Source organism: Dendrobium catenatum, unplaced genomic scaffold, assembly GCF_001605985.2.
Source record: "Dendrobium catenatum unplaced genomic scaffold, ASM160598v2 fragScaff_scaffold_22, whole genome shotgun sequence".
In the NCBI taxonomy this organism is placed as follows: Eukaryota; Viridiplantae; Streptophyta; class Magnoliopsida; order Asparagales; family Orchidaceae; genus Dendrobium; species Dendrobium catenatum.
Genome location: NW_021318484.1, coordinates 5,707 through 25,202, shown reverse-complemented (window position 1 = coordinate 25,202; position 19,496 = coordinate 5,707). Strand labels below are relative to the sequence as shown.

Here is a 19,496-nt window from a genome sequence, read left to right as displayed (position 1 = left end):
GGGATTTCCTTTTGATTTGGATGCATTAAATAGTTGATTTTCCTAGGGTTTGAGTATCTTGAATTTGGCTGAAATTTGAGATCTCTTAGATTTAGGTTTTCTTTGGGCTCTAGCGGCGTCTAGAGATTTGGGAGAGATCGATCCTCCTCTCGAATTGAGGATCAAGTGTTTCTTGCTGCTTTTTATTCTTCTTGAAATACAAGTGTTTTGCTTGGTTTTATTTCAGATTTCCACTCAAATTCCTCTGTTTTCTGCTGTAGACAGCAGAATTTCTGTTGTTTTGCTCTTCCATTTTGACTAGGTTTGCTTGCGAACTCAAGTATTACCTTAGGGTTACTTGCGAACTCGAGTATTTCCTATCAGTGGTTGGTACCATGCCAAGGCTTTTCCTTCCAAACACAATCCCAGATGTGCTCTGTGACTCACCACGAGCTCTTTCAACAACCATAGAGTCTACAACCTGCATTGTGCATGTAATCTTCATAAATGAAGCAAAATAACTAAAAATGCAATCTTATCCAAACAAGGACACTTATAGCTATTTGATTGAACCTTAAGATTTGATAAAATGAAGGCAGCAAGTCATAAATGCATGTTTGTATGCTTGATGATCCAAAAAAAGGAAAATCTTAAGAAAATTTTAGAATATCCTTCATACCCGGGAGATCAAACGAAAATTCAGCTAAAAAAGAAACTCATTCCGATCAAGACTACCCAAAGGAAAAAAGTTAGGTATCACCTTTTAGCAAAAAAAAATAAAAAAAGATCTAACAGACCATTTTGATAACAGGGTTTACCAAGATCGAGAAGGCTAAGTGGACAAGTATCATTTATCACAGAAAACAATAGACAACCTACAATTTAATTCTCATAAATCAAAACAGGAATGAAGGAAAAGCAATTTGGATGAATAATCATGATAATTCCTGCTCTACTTTAACGCTCTGAAAGATACTTACAACATCTGAAAAAGCAACGGAAAGAGATCCAAGAAGAATGCATGCCGCAGCACCATACTTGCTGTCAACAAAGGTGGCCATCAAGCTCCACGAAAATGCTCCAAGAAGCCCAGATAGAATAAGATATGACCTTCTCCGATAGCCAAAAAGTGGGAAGGAGTCGCTGTCATAATGAACATGTTAGACAGTAGCATGCCAATATTTGATCCAAGCACAGAAATGCCCGCCTAGAAGAGAAAGCTAAACCTGATAAATCCATAAAGAGGCTTGACCAACCAAGGCAATGAAGCAAAACCAGATATAACTGCTGTCTGAATAAACAAAACAGATGATCAATCAAAAACTAATAAGTAACAGTAAACGATAGAAGAAGCAAGCAGTTGCTATCTGCTGAAAAATGGGTTAAATTTGCTTCAGCCCAATCGAGAAGACCTGGACTGGAGGATAGAGTGCTTAGTTGTTAACAGTTAAAGAAAATAGGGAACATAAAGTTCGACAGGATAGTAACCTTCCTTCCGAATTAAAGAGTAAGTGAGATATCGAAGTGATGTTTTTAGATATCTTGCATCAAAGTACAAAATGAATGGAGCACTAGGTCATATCAATGAAGGACTATGAATAATTTAAAGAAGAGATGATAACCAGTAGAAAATGAAGTTGGAGCTGCCAAATAGAAGAGTAGCAACAAAAAGGCAAAATTGCTTTATAAACCTAATACAGCTCCTTCTATGGTTCCTATACTGACAGCTCCCAGTTTATGCTGACATCTTCGCCTTCCATTCCTAACACTTGAGGCTCATCTGGTTCTTGTAATTATGGTTAGCAGGAAGGACTATATCAATTCCATGTCTCTTGTGGCCTATGATGCACCTACACTTATCCTGAAAGAGGCGTGCAGTGCCCGACACGATACACGTTAGACACTCCTCCGACACGTCTCAGACACGTCGAAAATGTATCCGACTAAAAATTATTATATAGAAATTGGACACGTGTGTCCGACATGCGTATCTTAAATATTTTATGAATTTTTTTAAATATAATTTCTCGTATTTAAAATGTTTAATTATTTAAAATATAAAAACTAAATTTCTTATTTCCTATCCATAACATCAAATCAATCGCCCGCACTAATACCCCATTCATCGAATATTCTTATTTTCATTTCTCTTTGGCAATAAAGGTATTTTCATCCCCTCTCTTGATGACCGATAAACGACATGGAGGCCTGACTCTCGACATCATAATATCAATCATTTTAAACATAAATTCTAATTAAATGACTTATTCTAAATTATTTTTAAAATTATACTTATTTAATTTTTATACAATATTTTTAAAATATAAAAACTATAATGTCGTGTCCAACCCGTGTTTGTGTCCTATATTTTCAATAATTTACATGTCACGTGTCCGTGTTGTGTCGTATCCGTGTTGCCATGTCTGTGTCTGTGCATCATAGCTTGTGGCTTCTTCGGGACTGCACCAAGTATCAGTACCTTGCAGTTGTAAATTGTAATGATTCAGAGGTTCCTGTGGTTTTTTTACTTTAGGTGGTGGTTTCCTGGGAGTACTAATTAGATTTTAAGTGAGCAGACTTTGTTGGAAATTTTTTGCTTCAGAAACACAAATTCTTCTCTTTTCGAAATTCTACTCATTGATCTAAGTGTAAGACCTGAATTCTAGAAATGTGTATCTCCTACTAAAAGTTTGAATACTTCCTTTTTTTGGACTTCCAATAATTATCATTTTCCTAGAGGTTAATTTATCTTTTCTTTTTTTTCATTCAAAGCTTATGCAAGAAATTAACAATGAATAAGATAAATTCTACAAAGAAAATAGTTTAGACTTGAAACAGTCTTAGAGTTCAAAAAATATTACACTAATCCTACTATTAAAACTAAAGCACCACAACAACAACGACAACATCAAGCCTTTATCCCACTACGTGGGGTCAGCTACATAAATCCTTTTTCTCCATTGTGTCCTATTAAAAATCAAATTATCGTTTAAATCTAATAAAGAAAGGTCATTCCTAATATTTTCTAACCAAGTCTTTTTAGGTCTACCCCTACCTTTCTTAACATAAGTCAAAACTAAAGCACCCATGATTAATAATTTTGTTGTACGCATGGAATAGATTAAAGCTGATCAAGCCTTCAGAATAAAGCATTCACAGTGTTGCTTCTTGCATGCACACACAACCACGTAAATAAGTGAGGCTGCCCCAATAGATGTTTACTTGGAAGACACACCAAACCTTAAGTTAGTAAGTGTGTTCAAAGGCAAAGGAAAGGATGGAAATGATTCAAGCAGGCCTTATCAAGATAATGAAATGTTTTCATGATATCTTTAGCTTCTCCTGGGGCTATATAGTTGTTTGAATAGTGGGTAATTTATTATTTTTTACGAGATACATAGTATATAAGAGACACTTTATCTTTGACATTTGTGTTGGATGAAAACGTCCTTCTATTGTGGATGTTTTGGTCCTTGATCTGATCAAAGGGCTATGGACCAAGACACTTCATGTCAAGATTGATACAACACCATAACACCCTCAGGTTCATGGATGACTGGATAAAAGCTTTGGATTTTGAGAATAGTATTAGAGATTATTAGTCTTAGATGATGACATCCACTTTAAGCCTTAAGATTAGTGTTGATTTGAGTGCATATTTATCATGGAGCTTAAGGCAATATAATGGTGTAAATTGTCATGCCCTACTACCATTACATTGTGCAGGCTCTAATAATCCCAACTTGGCCCTGTTCACATTTGAGTGATTCCACTTTGGATTTTTAGAAGACAAATTTGATATTAGATAAGATAACACCCATATACATTGTCCTCTTACAAGAACATTATGATTTGGTGCGAGGTTTTCATAGGTGCAATCTCCTCTGATTAGTTACTCACTCAATCATGAGAGAGAACTTTTAATTAAGGCTAATATATAAGCTCCATGATACTTTATAAAACTAAGATTCCAACCATCCAAACAAAAATTATTACATGAGCGAGGAATGATAAAACTAAGATGGTTCAAACTGTTCAACCAAATTGAGCTACGTGTAAGATTTAAGTGAGTGATATGGCAGCATGCCTACAACCAATAACATGAAGTCTCCCATACTCATTAAACCGCTTTTGAAGACAAAGAACTTGCATGTTCAACTTGTTTGCAAGTGATAAGAAGATGGTGGAAAATATAACAATAGTCTAAGCTTGTGGAAGGGACTGTGATGGTGGAAAACATAACAACACTCATGCTTGTGGAAGGGAGCATGATGGTTGTAATGAACATGGAGATGTATTCATGAATGAAGTATGAAGACCATATGATGAATGATTTACATGCAAGGGACTGAACGATAACAAATGATTCATGAGTGTAATAAACCTGCAAGGCATATGCAAATACCAACAAACACTAAAGATCAATACACAAGTAAATGTAACAATTCACTAGCCAACATGCACAGAGAGATTAGTAGTTAAATGCAGCCTATCCGGCGGTCCAAATCGACATACAAATGCGACACTCTATCCACAAGTAGAGAAGACTGATATAACAAACACACTGAAATCACTTACAAACAATGATGTAAGCCATCTAATAGATATCAAAGGAATCAGTGCTAGTTGAAATGCAAGCAATGAGCAATGATCCCAAACATCCTGATGATGACCGTGTTGAAAAGAAAATTTCAACCGGAGGGGTTAATTCCAAGTCTTCAAATGCCTTCCAAGTTCCACCCAAATACCCACAAAAATCCAAAAATTCAAAAAAAAAAAAAATCAAAATTCAAATATTTAAAATTGAAATCAACCATCAAAATGCTTAAAACAAAATCCATCCACCATTCGCAATAGTTTGCCGAGGTGGACAAATTCAAAAATCACTTCAGCTCACAAAGAGTTAACTTCTAGTCGAGAATATCACTAGAATTCATTCACAAATAATCTCCTGCCAGTAAGGACGTGCCACGTGTTCTCTAATTGGTGATTTTGTCTCGAAATGACACCGTAGGATAAATGGTTATGACCGGGGCCCTTTGAACCGGGTTGGCGGCACCACTACTACATTACGGTCATGGCCAGAGCCCGTATGCTCCCCAATGGAATCAAATCCTTGAGATATGAATCAATAGGATATAATCAATAGGGCACAAAGCCCTCTGTTAGCTAAGGTTGATTCAAATTTGACCCCTTAGACAAACATTCACCCCAGGTCTACAAAGTACCGTTTGACGAAGCAACCTATGGCTGTCGATAATGATCCTTCTGTCAAGTTGGATTGACTATCTCATCTGACTAAGTAGACTAAGGATCACGATGGCCCGGGATGACGGAGCCATGAGATCTTGATTGGGTCCATCATCCATTCCCCCACCATCTGCTTTAAGTGCAAGGTGGTGAAATTTCTAATTTTAAATATCCAATTTTCAACATTTCTAAACCCAGACTGCTACTTTATGTCAGATACCGCGTATCTCTACGTATCTGATTGACGACTAGCCTTAAACGAAATTTCTCTCTCGTTACTGAGAGGGGTAATTAACTGTAGGGGCTAGCGCCTATAGGAAACCATAACTTAGATCATAAAGTCCTCGCAAAATGAGGGTGAAATCTCTGGGTAGTGTCCTATGATGCATCGACACTTCTCCTCAAAGAGGCGTGCAATGTCCGACACGACACTCGTCTGACACTCCTCCGACACGTGTCGGACACGCCGAAAACGTGTCCGATTAAAAATATATTAAAAACAAATTGGACACGCGTATCTTAAATATTTTATAATTATTTTAAAATATAATTTCTTATATTTGGCGAGATTTAACTAAATTTCTTATTCCATATCCACAACACCATATCAACGTCTGCATTTAATACCCATTCATCGAATACTCTCATTTTCATTTCTCTTTGGCAATGAAGGTTTTTTCATCTCCTCTCTTTTTGCACAATTACAAATCTTTCTCTTGTTGAATTAGAGTTGAAAGTAGTGACATTCAATGATGATGATATTGAAGGCCAAAAACAAACCTCTAAAGCTAATCCTAGTAGTTGAAGCTTGAATGCTTGATGTTGTAGTAAGTGATTATTTACTTATATTTTTTGTGGTTGTACTAGATATTTTGTACTAAATATTTTATATTATAAGCTAGACAAGTTATCATGTCATTCATTTATTATTGTTTGTCATTTTTAATATGATATTACATTAATATATATACACTATATAAAAAAATGTATAGTCGTGTCCGCTCCGTACCCGTGTCCTATATTTTCAAAAAAAGCCATGTCCCGTGTCCGTGTCGTGTCGTGTCCATGTCCGTGTCGCTGTGTCCGTGTCTATGCATCATAGGTAGTGTCTTATCTACAAACCCATCTGCCTTCACAAAATTTACCCCGAAACTTAATCCGTTAAAACTCCCCCGAAAAAGCAATGGGGAGGCTGGGGCTGAATTTTCGTAGCCCACACTATATTACTTCGATTGCATCTGAATCTACATTGAACACCCTTGACCTTAAATCATCCTACATCAACACCATATAAATTTGCTATATTGTGAATGATGCTTACAATGGAAAGGATTGTAGGCAAGTGCAAAATAGTCTTCTAAGTGGAAACATTAAGAATAATCTATTTAGAGGGGTACCGACAAAATATATATATAAATATATAAACTTAGAATGTTTGGTTGTTGGTTGGGAGGGGAAGGAGGGAGGGGGTGCAGTGGGAACGGGGCACAGGCCACCCATACTTGAAAGCATATGCATGGGTGCCACAGTGACTTCACAAAGTATTTAAGAAGATTGGGCATTGGTAGCATATTGAGATAGGCTGGTGAAAGCAGCAGCAAGGCACGAAAACCAAACAAAAGAAGAAGAGTTATGATGGGTGAACCTGGATAATATGTTTACTACATCTTCAAGTATTGATAAAATTATATCAATAAATGCAAAAATAATTTGAGGCTATAACAGCATTTTTCAGTGGTTTTATACAAGCAGTTAAAGATTACGTATTGCCAAATAAGGTTTGCATCAAACAACAACTCTGAAAAAGTTTACCTAGCAATCCAAAACGCAAGACTAAGAGGAAAATGCAAAGAATCAAATCAGGTAAAGAGATATGAGAGAAAAGTAAATCAATTGTAGAGATTTTAATCAAAAAGATGGCATACTTCTGCAGGATCAAGATGGAGATCATCTTTCAAGTAAAAGCTTACTGCAAGCCTTGCAAGGCCCAGTACTCCCTGCACAAAATATACAACCGCAACAGCAATATTATCTGGTGACAAATCAACCCCAAAACATTTTATGGCACTCATCCTAGAACTTGTCTTCTTGAAAAGATTTGTACTAGAGTATTTCTGCTGAAAATTTTCCCCAGGTGCTTCCTTAACTGAGAGAGTATTCAATGATGCTGAGCTACCTGTAGATGTTACATCAATTAAAATGAAAGGTAGATTAAGCAATACAAATAATACCATTTTGAGGAAAGAAACTCCAGAATTTGAAGAAAGAAACTCCAGAATGAGATAAATCTAATTTGCTGGTTTTTTTTAAATCATTAAATCAATAGGCAACTCTAGATTAAGTATTAAATCTGATTTAAGATATAGAAGGAATTTATATTCATAAAATTGACAAGTGGAGAGAAACAGAGAAACCTAATAGAAATAGTTCAAATTCTATTCATAAATTCTTGTTTCAAATCTATATCTCCTAATATTAAACCCCTTGTATTTTTTATACTTAATATTGGTTAAGGGAGATTTATCGGAGTTTATTGCACCTTACTATACACAAATCCAACATTCCAACCAATTACTTTCTTTTGAATTCCAATAATCTAAATTGAACCTTGCCTAGGGGCGATTTTGCGTAAATAAGATAAGGAATGTGCAAGAAGACATTGATGAAAAAAAAGGAACTCAGACAATTGCCAACCTCCCCTACATTTTTCCTCCACATCCATTTTAGCTTGAGCCAATAAAACTTGGGCTTTAAGATTTCATAGTTTTTTTACCTTGTGATGCAAATCCCTCATTCAATACAATTTTTTGTGAGAGGGATATGTACTCTGCAACTTTTTATACACTAAGAGAACCAATCCGCATTCCATTCAACAGCTCATGCCTGGTAGATCTCTGATTGGAACATCACAATTTGTCATCAATGGTAAATAATAATCACTAAAAGTTTATCATGAAGATAGAGGGCCCATCCCAAGGTTTTGCTCACATTTATGGCATGGAAAGTGAGGATTGAAGTTCATTTCATGAGTTGCTTGTGGCATTCAAACTTGTGCATATTCTAATCCATAAATAGGAGAGTCTAACCCACCTTGAGGGTACTTTTTTATTGTGAAATATCATGACTCACTAAAGGGCTGTTGTTCAAATCCATTAACTCTTTTTCTCGACTAGCAATTAATTCTTTTTTAGGATCCTCAAAGAAGGGCTCTTGGTAGTTAAAGAATCCTTTGGTGCCTTGCAAGAGGCACCAAGAATAGTCATAAACATTAGTTATCAATAAATGAATTAGAGAAGCAAAAAAAATTAACACATCATAGTATCATCGTGGAAGTCATCATCACAGGGGTGGGGTAGGGGGTAGGGGGTGGAGGGGAGGAGATGAGAGGAGGCTCAGTGTAGAGCGTCATAGGGTCTAGAATTTACTAATATAACCCTAATGTCAAGCTAGTAGATGAGCATGAAATTATGCAAACAAACAAAAATTAACATATCACAATTTCTTAATTTAGGCAATTATTTGTTATTTGAGATGAAAACCAAAAAACACATAAAAATACAATGCAAATAATAAATAGCTTTATAGTAAAAATAATGCATAAAAATCAGGAACTATAAAAAAATACAATTAAATGGAAATAATACACTAATAGAAAACCTATGTTGCATTGATACACCTATTTATGAAGGCGTGTTGTATCCGATACACCGATACACGGATACGCCTCCGATACTCCACCGATACGTGTCGAATACGCCAAAGCCGTATCCAATTAAAATACTATTTAATTTCAAAAGGACACGTGTATCCTATACGCGTGCTGTTGAAAAACAAAAAGAAATCTGAAAAATAAAAAGACGTGTTGTATTTACTTCCGTGGTTGCGAGCAAGATTCTCTCATTTCCGAGATGGATTTGAGTCTCTTGATGATATGAAAATATTAAAAATTATTAATCTTTCACTTCATGAGCCTGAATTAGAAACTATGATATTTATTGAAGATGATATGGAAGTTCAAAGACAAACCAATGAAGAAGATAATTATATCATTCCTTCTATTGAATAGTTGAAACTTCATGTGCTAGATAATTTATGTTTATACTTTTGTTGTTGTACTAGACATTTAATGCTTACCTATATGTTGATATTATAAGCTATAAGGCTACAAATGATGTTGATGTCATTTTTTTTTTGTAATTTCAAATATTATGTTTTGATTGCTTTCTTAATTTTTATGTATGATTTATAAATTATAATGTCGTGTCCGTGCCGTACCCGCATCCTGTATTTTTAAGAATTGACGTATCCCGTATCCGTATCGTGTCGTATCCGTGTTGCCGTATCTGTATCAGTGCAGCATAGTAGAAAACTATAAAATACATAAATTAACTCAATTATGCTTTCAAAATGAATGAATGTACGAGAAATGAAATTGCCTAATATAGCATAATCAAACCTACAGTATGTACAAGGAGATAAACTCTCACTTAGATCATTAAATCTCCCAATAGCTAAATAAGTATACTCTCAAGATTAGAAGGAATAAAACATTTTTACTAATTTTTATTTAGAATTAGTTAATTGATTTTTACATGCCTTAAACTCCATTTATAATCACAAATTCCTTCTTTTTTAACAAATAAAAAAAATCATAAACTAAAGAAATGGTTAATAACAAAAGCGTAAGTCTCAACCACTGAACTTTATCAAGGCCTAACCAATCAAGATACCTAAAATCGCCAACTACCTCAACTTCTAAAGCCAAAATCCATGCAAACCAATCACAATTCATGCTAAGACTACCAATTGAGTAATATACCAGAAGCATGCAAGCAACCATCAAATAAGCACGGTAAGAATCAAATTCCAAAAAGCCACCACATAGTCAACCAATAGAAATAAAAAATGAAACAAGATACATCACAGGACAGCTACCACCTTCCACCTTCCACAGACTAAGAAAAAACCCAGCTAATCAAAAGCTAGTCGCAGCTTATTAAATACGGTGATTCTAAAAAAAAATTCAAAGTGCTAACTACACTCACACAGGTACAACACAAGCACGTCTTATTTAAAAGAAAACACAAAGACAATGTGAAAACATTTTGATTTTTTAAGCATGCTTCTCAAATAATGATAAACTAGTTTCTAAAAATTGAGCATGAGAAAAGAATAATTAAATGAAGCCTTAGAATCAAAAGTGTCAAGTAAAATAATAGGAATAACAATGAAGCCTACTAAATGCAAACAAAAAAATTTTGTAGATCGAGCATGTGCTCTGCTTTCTTAAGCTGATTTTCAAACTAGTTCTCCAATTATTTACAATTATAGCCCAATTTTTGTAATAATCTACCAAGAAGTATTCAATGATTGAGTTGGATTCTTTTAACCTTTTCATTTGCTAAATGTGTTTGAACTTCTTTTTAAGTTGAGATTTCTAAGAAACTTTTGGGTTGTGCTAGTCTGAGGGCATGCTATTTTTAAAGCACTAATGATAGGTATTTTATTAGTAAGCTTAGAGTCGTCCCATTCTATTTTTTATCTCAACCTGCTAATTGAAAAATCTTTACTTGACCAAAAAAATTTTGGTTCAATTTGACATTATTGCTACTCAAGTCAGAAATCATATCTCTAATCTTTGGGTCGGAATAAGGTTGACGCGAAAATTAAAAATTGACTCAAAATTGACCAAATTGTCATTCATGTTCGAGTTAAATAAGTTGGGTTGATCTAAAAAAATGCACGATACATATAATAAATGAGCCAAATGGGTCAAGTTCAAATTAGGCGGGTTTTAGTTGAGTCAAGTTCGGATTAAACATTTTAACCTACACAATAAATGGATCGAATTCGGATTCTGCAAGTTTAGGTCAGGACAACTTCGGGTTAGACTTGAACCCGATCTACCAACCCAAATAGACACCCCTATGTAAACCTCCATTTTCCATACCCAAAATGGATGATCCAACTGACTAAGCCCAATGAGATTTTTGTTGCCTCAATCTAGTAAAAATAAATATTTGATTTGGACTTTCTTCCGCTCAAATTAAAAGATCTTCTACCATTTTGGCTCAATTTATTTAAAAACCGAGTTGTTTAAAACTTTGTATTTTATGCATCTTCTCTTTGGGCAATGAGCTAATGAAGTGATGCCATAAATTATGAAAATTTGCCTCTCCGTCATTATCATCATCATTAGCCCTATCCCAACAACTATAGGTTGGCTTTATGAATCCTCATTCTTGATTTGCTATTATTGAGTGTTGAGATGTTAATGTTACATTGTGGCCAATCCACATTACTTTTGGTTCACTACTTCTCCTTATAATCTTCCCATATTTATCAATCCTTCATATTGGCGCATCTTCTACCTAGTAAAATTTCCTTCAACTTATGGTAGGTTTGTGAGGCAACCTCCACCAAAAACTTAGGCAAGGACAATTTTTTTGAATCATCAATTTCAAAAGTGTAATAGCATCATATGTCACAAGTTTTTCTTTTTTTTTTGAAAGTTGTCACAAGTTCAATTTGATCAACATTTTAGAACACTAACCAATTTAGAAGCTATGATATGTGGTTGTACATAGAAATCATGGAAAGCAAATTACACTGAGGATACCTCTTGGCATGTTTAAAAAGATAAAAACATAAAGGAAAATTCACCAGCAACTCAAACAATGTGCTGAAGATTGATGGAGTGAGTCTCTTTCCTTTTCAATTTTCGAAAAATCTATTAAGGGTATATTCTGCGAATTATTTTGAAGGCAATTTTATTATTTTTCCTGATCACCTCGACCTTATATTTAAAGGTGTCATCTCCTTCAATCATAATCTTAAAAAAATATAGCGAAATATGCGCTACCGTGCAAGTCAGAAGACTAATCTCCAAACCCTATTCCTCTGCATTTCGTAATCTTCTTGCGAATTTTCGTTCATTCTTCTGTGTTTGGTTCTCAACTCTAAGAACCTATAATCAACTAAACAATAGTAATTATTCCGTATATCTATAAATAAATTCACTTTAAATCCCGAATTACTTTATCATAAGCTGAAATTCAGGTTAAACCAAGATCAAACCCTATATATCAGACAGAATCTGGCAGAATAACCACAAAGTTCCAAGTACCAACTAAACCTTCTATCATCCGTACTCCTCCTTTCAAGCAATCAAAGGCCGAACCAAACAAACTCCTAAAAAAAAATTTACGAGCACGGTACAAAACAAAAATGTCGGCTTGAACTTACCGCTCCTATAACCACTGTTGGACGTTTCAACACCACCCAAATTCCGATCAGTCGTACGCAACGCTTCCTCCTCGTCGTATCCAACGACAGAGACGGTACCGCCTTTCTCGCTCCGCCATATTGGCGGAGGAGAGGCGCCGCTTGAAGACACCATCACCTCTCCGCCGTCCGATCTCCCTTTTCGTCTCCGACGATCTCGAGCGGAGATACGCCTTGGTATCCCGGCCAAGGACCGGCGACGGCCGTCGGGAAGTCGACGTATAGGCAATCGGGAGAGAAAGGAAGCAGGTGAGCGAGGCACACTGGTAACAAGTGAATCGGTTGATAATAGGGATGCCATAAACGAATTTTTATCCAAACGAGGGGCATTTCTCCGTGATTTAAAGCCCGGATAACTCAATAACCATTATCTTTGCTGACAACTGCCACGTGGTAAAATTTTAAGCAGGGTTTAAAATTATATTAGTTGTTAAGTAACATAATTAATAAAATATCATTATATATACAACTAGATTTTACATGTTTGAAAATTTGTTCAGAATTAGAAAATAAAGAATGGTAGTCTAACCTCCTATCAACCACCGGTCCACCACCTTACATTTTAACCTCCCAACAAATAAATATGAAAATAATTTAGAAATTTTGATTAATTTTGAGGATGAATTTAAATTCTTTAAATTTATTTTGATATTAAAAAATATAATTTAGATTATATTTTATGAGTAATTAGAGTGTATATTTTATGTCTTAATATTGTACAAAAATTCAACACGTACATGTAAAAGTAATAAGACCAAAGAAATTTATATAAAAAACCTTAAAAAAGAAAAAAACAAAAGTGTCTGACCCAATTGAAAAATCCACAATGTCGCAAGTGATACAATAATCTTCTTTTTTTCAATGTTGAAGAAGAGGAGGTTTAAACAAACCCTTAATGTTCTCTTAGGGAGATTACATAAATCAAATGTCCATAAATGAGTAATTAACACACAACAACATGACTTGATTTTCCTAATAGAGATTATAGAAAGCAGATATTCACAGACGGACAAATATACTCAATAGTAAATCTTGTTAGTATTTTAGAGATGGTGATTATTTTTATGTTGGTCGTAGATGACGATGGTGCTTGTTTGCAGAGCAATAGATGGAGGTGTTCCTCAATGGTGATGGCTAGAGAATATATGAGAGCTCTATCTAATTTTCTCTCTTCTTTCTCCTTCATATGAAAAATGAGAGCTTATAGGTTTAAGAATACTATTGTTGCGTCCTGGAATATTCGCGGCGGTAGAGAAATATATAGTTTAACGTCTTAGCGTTGTACGAAGATCCAGCACACAATCAGATAAGTGAGAGGGTGTAGCGTTCATAAGAGACAGATGATGTATCAACTATAAAGTGGCTATTTGGTTGACTAAAAAAGAAAAGCATTATTAAAAGAATGTGGTATAAAAGTAATACTTTGGAATTGTTTGGATAAGTGTAAAGTAAATGCTTGTGACTTTTTTTTTTAATTTGAAGTAAAATGAATATTGTGTAAAGTCTAAAGATTGTGGTGGCGACGGTGGCCGATAGCAAAGGCAGCTGTTGATGGTGGTGATGTTCGACAGAGGTAGCGGTGGCCGACGGCCGACAATGGGTGGCAGAGGATGGTGATTGTGGTGGTCGACAACAACAGGCAGTGTGTGAAAATCCCTTAAGTAAAAAAAAAAAAGTCAAACTCTTAAATATCGATATGCCTTTTAGTATAATAGTAGGAATTTCATTTAAGAAACTCCACAGTTTAGGCTGTTAAACGATGGGTGGCCTATGGCAAGTGGCGGCAATGGTGGTTAGCGAATGGTGGCGGTGTTCAAGCTAGCTTGCATGCAGTGTAATCGATTATCGTTCAAAATTGAGTGAGTTTAGTTTAATTAAAAAATGAGTTAAAATGATTTGCACTACATTTATTTTACTTTATTTTACACTTCTTTTTCATCCAACCCAAAACATTTTTTTTCAAAATCCATGCATTTGAAACCAACTTTACTTCCAACCAAAACATCACATAAAAAAAACTCAAACTAATAAAAATGGATGCATAATCAATCAATAAATTATTGAGATTAATCAGATAATACTTCTTTTTTTATTAATTTAAACAAAGCCTTAATTAGGAGACATAAATGGTTACATTAATTCTTCTTTTAGCTTTATTATTATTATTATTATTAAATAATTTAAATTGCCCTTGGTTTTTAAATGAACAAAATTATAAACATTTTCTTGATAATGATATTTTCATAGCATGATAAATTTGTAATTTTTGGAAAACAATTTTTTTAAGTATTTATCTTTAAACTATAAATCTACTTCTCAAGCTCTTAAGAGCATAATTAATCTATTTACAAATATCGTAGAATGTGTATTAGCTCTAGGATTTATCATAGTGAATGATCAAGTTAAAACAAAGAAAAATAATTAGGGGCGTACTCTAATAATTAGAGTTCTTAATGTCAAAAAAAAAAAAAAAGTCTAATATGTAATAATAAAACTTAGTCAAGAGCTTACTTTCTATTTAAAAAAACTAAAAATAGTGTTAGGTGACTTCTTTTATAAAAATAAATAGTATTTCATTAATCTTAAATGATCAGTTGCTAAATTTTTTATTATTATTTATTTCATTATTAGCATAATAAATCTATAATTTTTTTTATCTCTTTTTAGAGTATTCTCATAATAAGTATTTGATTAGATAATAAGTGCAAGACATTAAGCACAAGAGCAAAAATGTTTAGTAAGAATCAAAAGGAAATATCTGGAGGCATCTCTAAAAATTTAATGAAGATAGACACTTAACCTTAACATCTAATGATCAAATATTTATTATTATTTGTATAAGTTGAATATTTAAATTATTTTCCTGATATAATTATTTGCCTTGCAATTCAACATAGATGCTTTCAGCTTAGCTCTTTCATCTATCATTATATGAAATCCAAGATTAATTGCCATATTGGCCTTTAGAGTAACTTAACCTACGAAGAAGGAGAAATTATTATAACATCACTAAATAAGCTCTTTATCTTTTGCAAGATTAACCCTCTTCTAGAAAAAATATCTATTTGAGCATCATGTATAATGGTAGGCCCATGTTGTTACTATGAAAGGCAACATTATTATTATTTTTATTATTTTTTGTGACGAGGAAATACTGTCCATAGGCCAGTAAAAATTCCAGTCGACCTAGCATGCAACTCACACCAATTTATACGGGCCAACACTTAAGGCTTTCACTGCTTGCCAAGGGATTCGAACCAATGACTTAGGCTTTGCCCAGCCGGCTCTTCACCACCCGAACAAGCAGCGGTGGGTGAACTTCATATTTATTTTCTTGAAGTATAATATCTTTATATTCATTAAATTAATATAATAGCTACAATAAGATAAATGTTGCAAAAAGTTACTCCCATTTGTCCTTCAATTTCATTGCCAAACATTACTTAATTAACTATTGCAATCCCAAAAACATCAAGCATGGCTCAATCTGAAAAAACCATTATAATTTGAAAGAGCAAGCATTCTCTAGGGGTAGTAGAGGAAGCTCAACCAACACCTCAGGATAGTCCTATATAAGTTGAGCTTGTAAAAGAAGCTTAATTGGAAGACCTTATCATTGAAAAAGTCTTGATCTTCTTCTTAATTTTTTTTTTCTTTTCATTATTAGCCTCATCAAACATGTTTTTTTTTTAATAGTGAAAATATGATGGTATTAATATAAATAAGGGATAGAAGAAGCTAGAAATGCCATTATTTGACATTACTTTAGCACAATGCTCGTAAAATAAATAAAAGAAGACTTAGACAAAAACTCATATATATAATTAATAGAATTACAAAAGAAATCTCTAGCACTCAACATTGAAGATCATACCAATCCATCAGATGGTCTAATAATGAAAAGATGGATCATCCAATATGAGAGCACCAAGTCTCAGCTTCAACTTATCTAATATTTATCATTATGTGCATGAAATTAATAATTAAATTATTTTCTTAATACAATTATTCATCTTTCAAGTCATCACAGATGTTGTCATCTTAACTCTTTCATCAATCACTATGTGAAATACAAAACTAATTATCATGTTGACTTTTGGAGTCACTTAGTGCAAAAAAGGACAAAATATTAGGTTTAATCCCCACTTGCTTAAGATCAATATCTCATTAGTCAATATAATCTCACTAAATAAGCTCTTTATCTTTTACATTATTAACCATTAACCCTCTTCTAGAAAAGGTTATCTATTTAAGCATCATATATAATGGTAGGCCCATATAGTTATTGTGGTATATAACATTGCATTTATTTTCTTAAAATGTATTATTTTTAGTTTTTTACATTCATTAAATTAATTTTTTTTATAACATATTATCTTTTTATATATATCTAAGATAAGTGAAGTATTAGTATTGTTTGTGTGTGTTGAATTGAGTTCATAAATTTTATATAATTGAATTAATGTACTTTTTATTATAATGTTAAGTACTACATTATTGGTTGTTAAAATTTAAACTTAATTGGTTATAATTCAGTAAAAAAAATTCATATATTGTTTTAACTTTTTATGAGTTATTTATGAAAAATTAAAATTAAAATTTATATAACTAATTTAACAAGACAAGAAAATTGAATACAATCAACTTAATTCAAATTTTTAGAAATAAAATTTATTTTTGGTTTTAAATTTAATTAATTTTGAAATAAATCACATGGAATGAATAAACATATAAATGGTAACCTTTTTTAAAAAATAATCTAAATCAGAGCCATCAATTCAAAATCTAAGCGATGGGATTGAATCCAAATGAAGCTCTTAGTAGTGAGATGAATCATTCCTAACAAGGAAATTTCTGATCAATTTTTTTTGGACCCCAATTTAATAGAATTAATGTATATTCATAAATTATCATCATATAAAAATTAACTAATCATATAAAAGTTATCATCATAGAATTTATATCATGATATATGACACATTTTTCTTCATTAACTAAGTTTATCCTACCTCTATTTTTAAGCCAAACTACATAGAAAAATAAACAAAGAGTGACCTACTATAATAATGGTTGGAAGGATTCGAGATTTTGGAGGAAATTATTTCATCAATATCATAAATAATTCAAGTCTATAATTTTTTTAATTATTACTCATATTTTAAAAGAAGTAGATATACATATATGATACTCCAAACTATATGATCATTTATACATTTAAGGTCTAAATTTACTATTTATATAATAGAACAATTAGTATTTGATTAACTATATCCTTGATGATGAAGAAAAAAATTTATGTTAGGTCAAAACAAATCTAGCAAGATGAAGAAGAATAGGGAAGTTATTGTGAAACCCCTAAAAAAAAATTAAGGTAAACTATTAAATAATAATGTGTCTTATTGTGTAATAGTTCGACTTATTAGAAACCTTAAAGTTAAATGTGCTTGTATGGAAGTATTTCTAGGATGTTACACTAAGGGAACAAAATCATAAGGCCATTAGACAAAAAATGATAATATCTTGATGGTTAACGAGGTGATTGTGAAATCTCTTGAGAAAATAAAGATAATCATGCAGTGGATCGTCGGAAGAATCAGACCTGCTTGAAGGGATTCTCAATCTAGAAATAAACACAAAGCTCAAAAGCTTCAAAAAGAGATAATATTCATCATATCATCCTCTTCCTCCTACACATCCCCCATATGTACTACTCAAGTAGAAAAAACCAAGAAGATTCTAGAAAACTTGAAACAACTAAATAAAATAACCCAGGGGACAATTTAAGCTAAAAATGATCCGCATCAAATAAACTCTTAAATATTGATGCACCTCTCAGTCTAATGGTTTTTTTTTAACTCTTAAGTTAAACGTGCTTATATAGGATCACGTCAAAGCGTACAACATATCACTGCTTGAGGTTTGGGCAAATAATATTGTGATGAAATCTTGATAGGTAAGGAGAATCATAGGGCCATTAGCATGTGAAGGAAGAAATAGAAGATAAAGTTGTAATGAAATCATGATGGAAAAGAAGATCCATAGAGTTGACACCATTTGAAGGAGAAGTCTCTGAAAGAAGAGTGTTTATTTGGTGAAAAATGATAGAACTGATAGTATGTGACATGTAAAGAGTTTGATGATAAATTATAAGAGACAGAGTTATGCGGGTGTTATTTTTAATGCTATTTATATTTTTTTTATTTAATTTTATGTGACTAAATAGTAAATATTCAAATAAGCTAATTATGAATGTTATGTATGAAAATTCGATAAAAAAAACAATTCTTTTAAAAAAACCAAAAAGCTACGGTCAGGCAAACTATTGTATGCGCCGTTAATTCGATTAGACCGGCATACGGTTCAGCTAGACTGTAACGCCAGCTCCACCGAACCGAGCCGCCCCGTGCAAAACAATATGGAGGAACAACGAAAATTCGGTAGCCAGAGGAGTCATCATCTCCGTCAATTTAACAGCCTGCATCGGAAATCCACCGCCCATCGCAGAAGGGTACAAATGTAAGGTCAACTTTCGCAAAAGTTAAAAATTTAAACGTCCGGTGTCCGGATTCGTTCGGACATCAATTCAGGTGCGTCACCTCACCCAGATACACCCGGGGCCCAATGTATCCGGGTGACATGACGCGTCTGGATTGGTGTCAGGACGGCTCGGTCATCGAACGTAATAATTACTCTTTCACGAGAGAGATTATTGGGTTCGGACATCGCCAAAATTCCAAACTTCATAGTACTGAGCTCAGTATGAGCTCAGTACTGTGAAGTACTAAGTTCGGTACTTCACAGTATCGAGTTCACCAAGCAGTCACAGTATCGAGCTCATATTAAGCTTAATACCGAAAATAAGGTGATGTGGTGTATTTTCATTGGACTACATATGTCATCGTCCTATGTCCAACCCAATAATTCTCCCCTCCCGGTGAGCGTAACTATGGAGATGATGACTGACAGTCCAAAACAGCACTAAG

General features: G+C 33.5%; 1 protein-coding gene across 1 annotated transcript in view; it reads right to left on the bottom strand.

The window, feature by feature from the left end:
* The window catches only part of LOC110094807 (folate-biopterin transporter 1, chloroplastic), a 27,595-nt gene extending 14,756 nt beyond the window's left edge, over positions 1–12,839 (bottom strand). Inside the window, exons 1-6 of the mRNA XM_020820137.2 lie at positions 12,475–12,839; positions 7,155–7,405; positions 1,206–1,270; positions 960–1,122; positions 332–460; positions 235–254 (exon numbers count right to left, since the gene is read on the bottom strand). Coding sequence (XP_020675796.1) covers positions 235–254; positions 332–460; positions 960–1,122; positions 1,206–1,270; positions 7,155–7,405; positions 12,475–12,814 — 968 coding nt within the window. The 5' untranslated portion in view covers positions 12,815–12,839. The remainder of the gene's footprint in view (positions 1–234; positions 255–331; positions 461–959; positions 1,123–1,205; positions 1,271–7,154; positions 7,406–12,474) is intronic.
* Between the last annotated feature and the right edge of the window lie 6,657 nt (positions 12,840–19,496).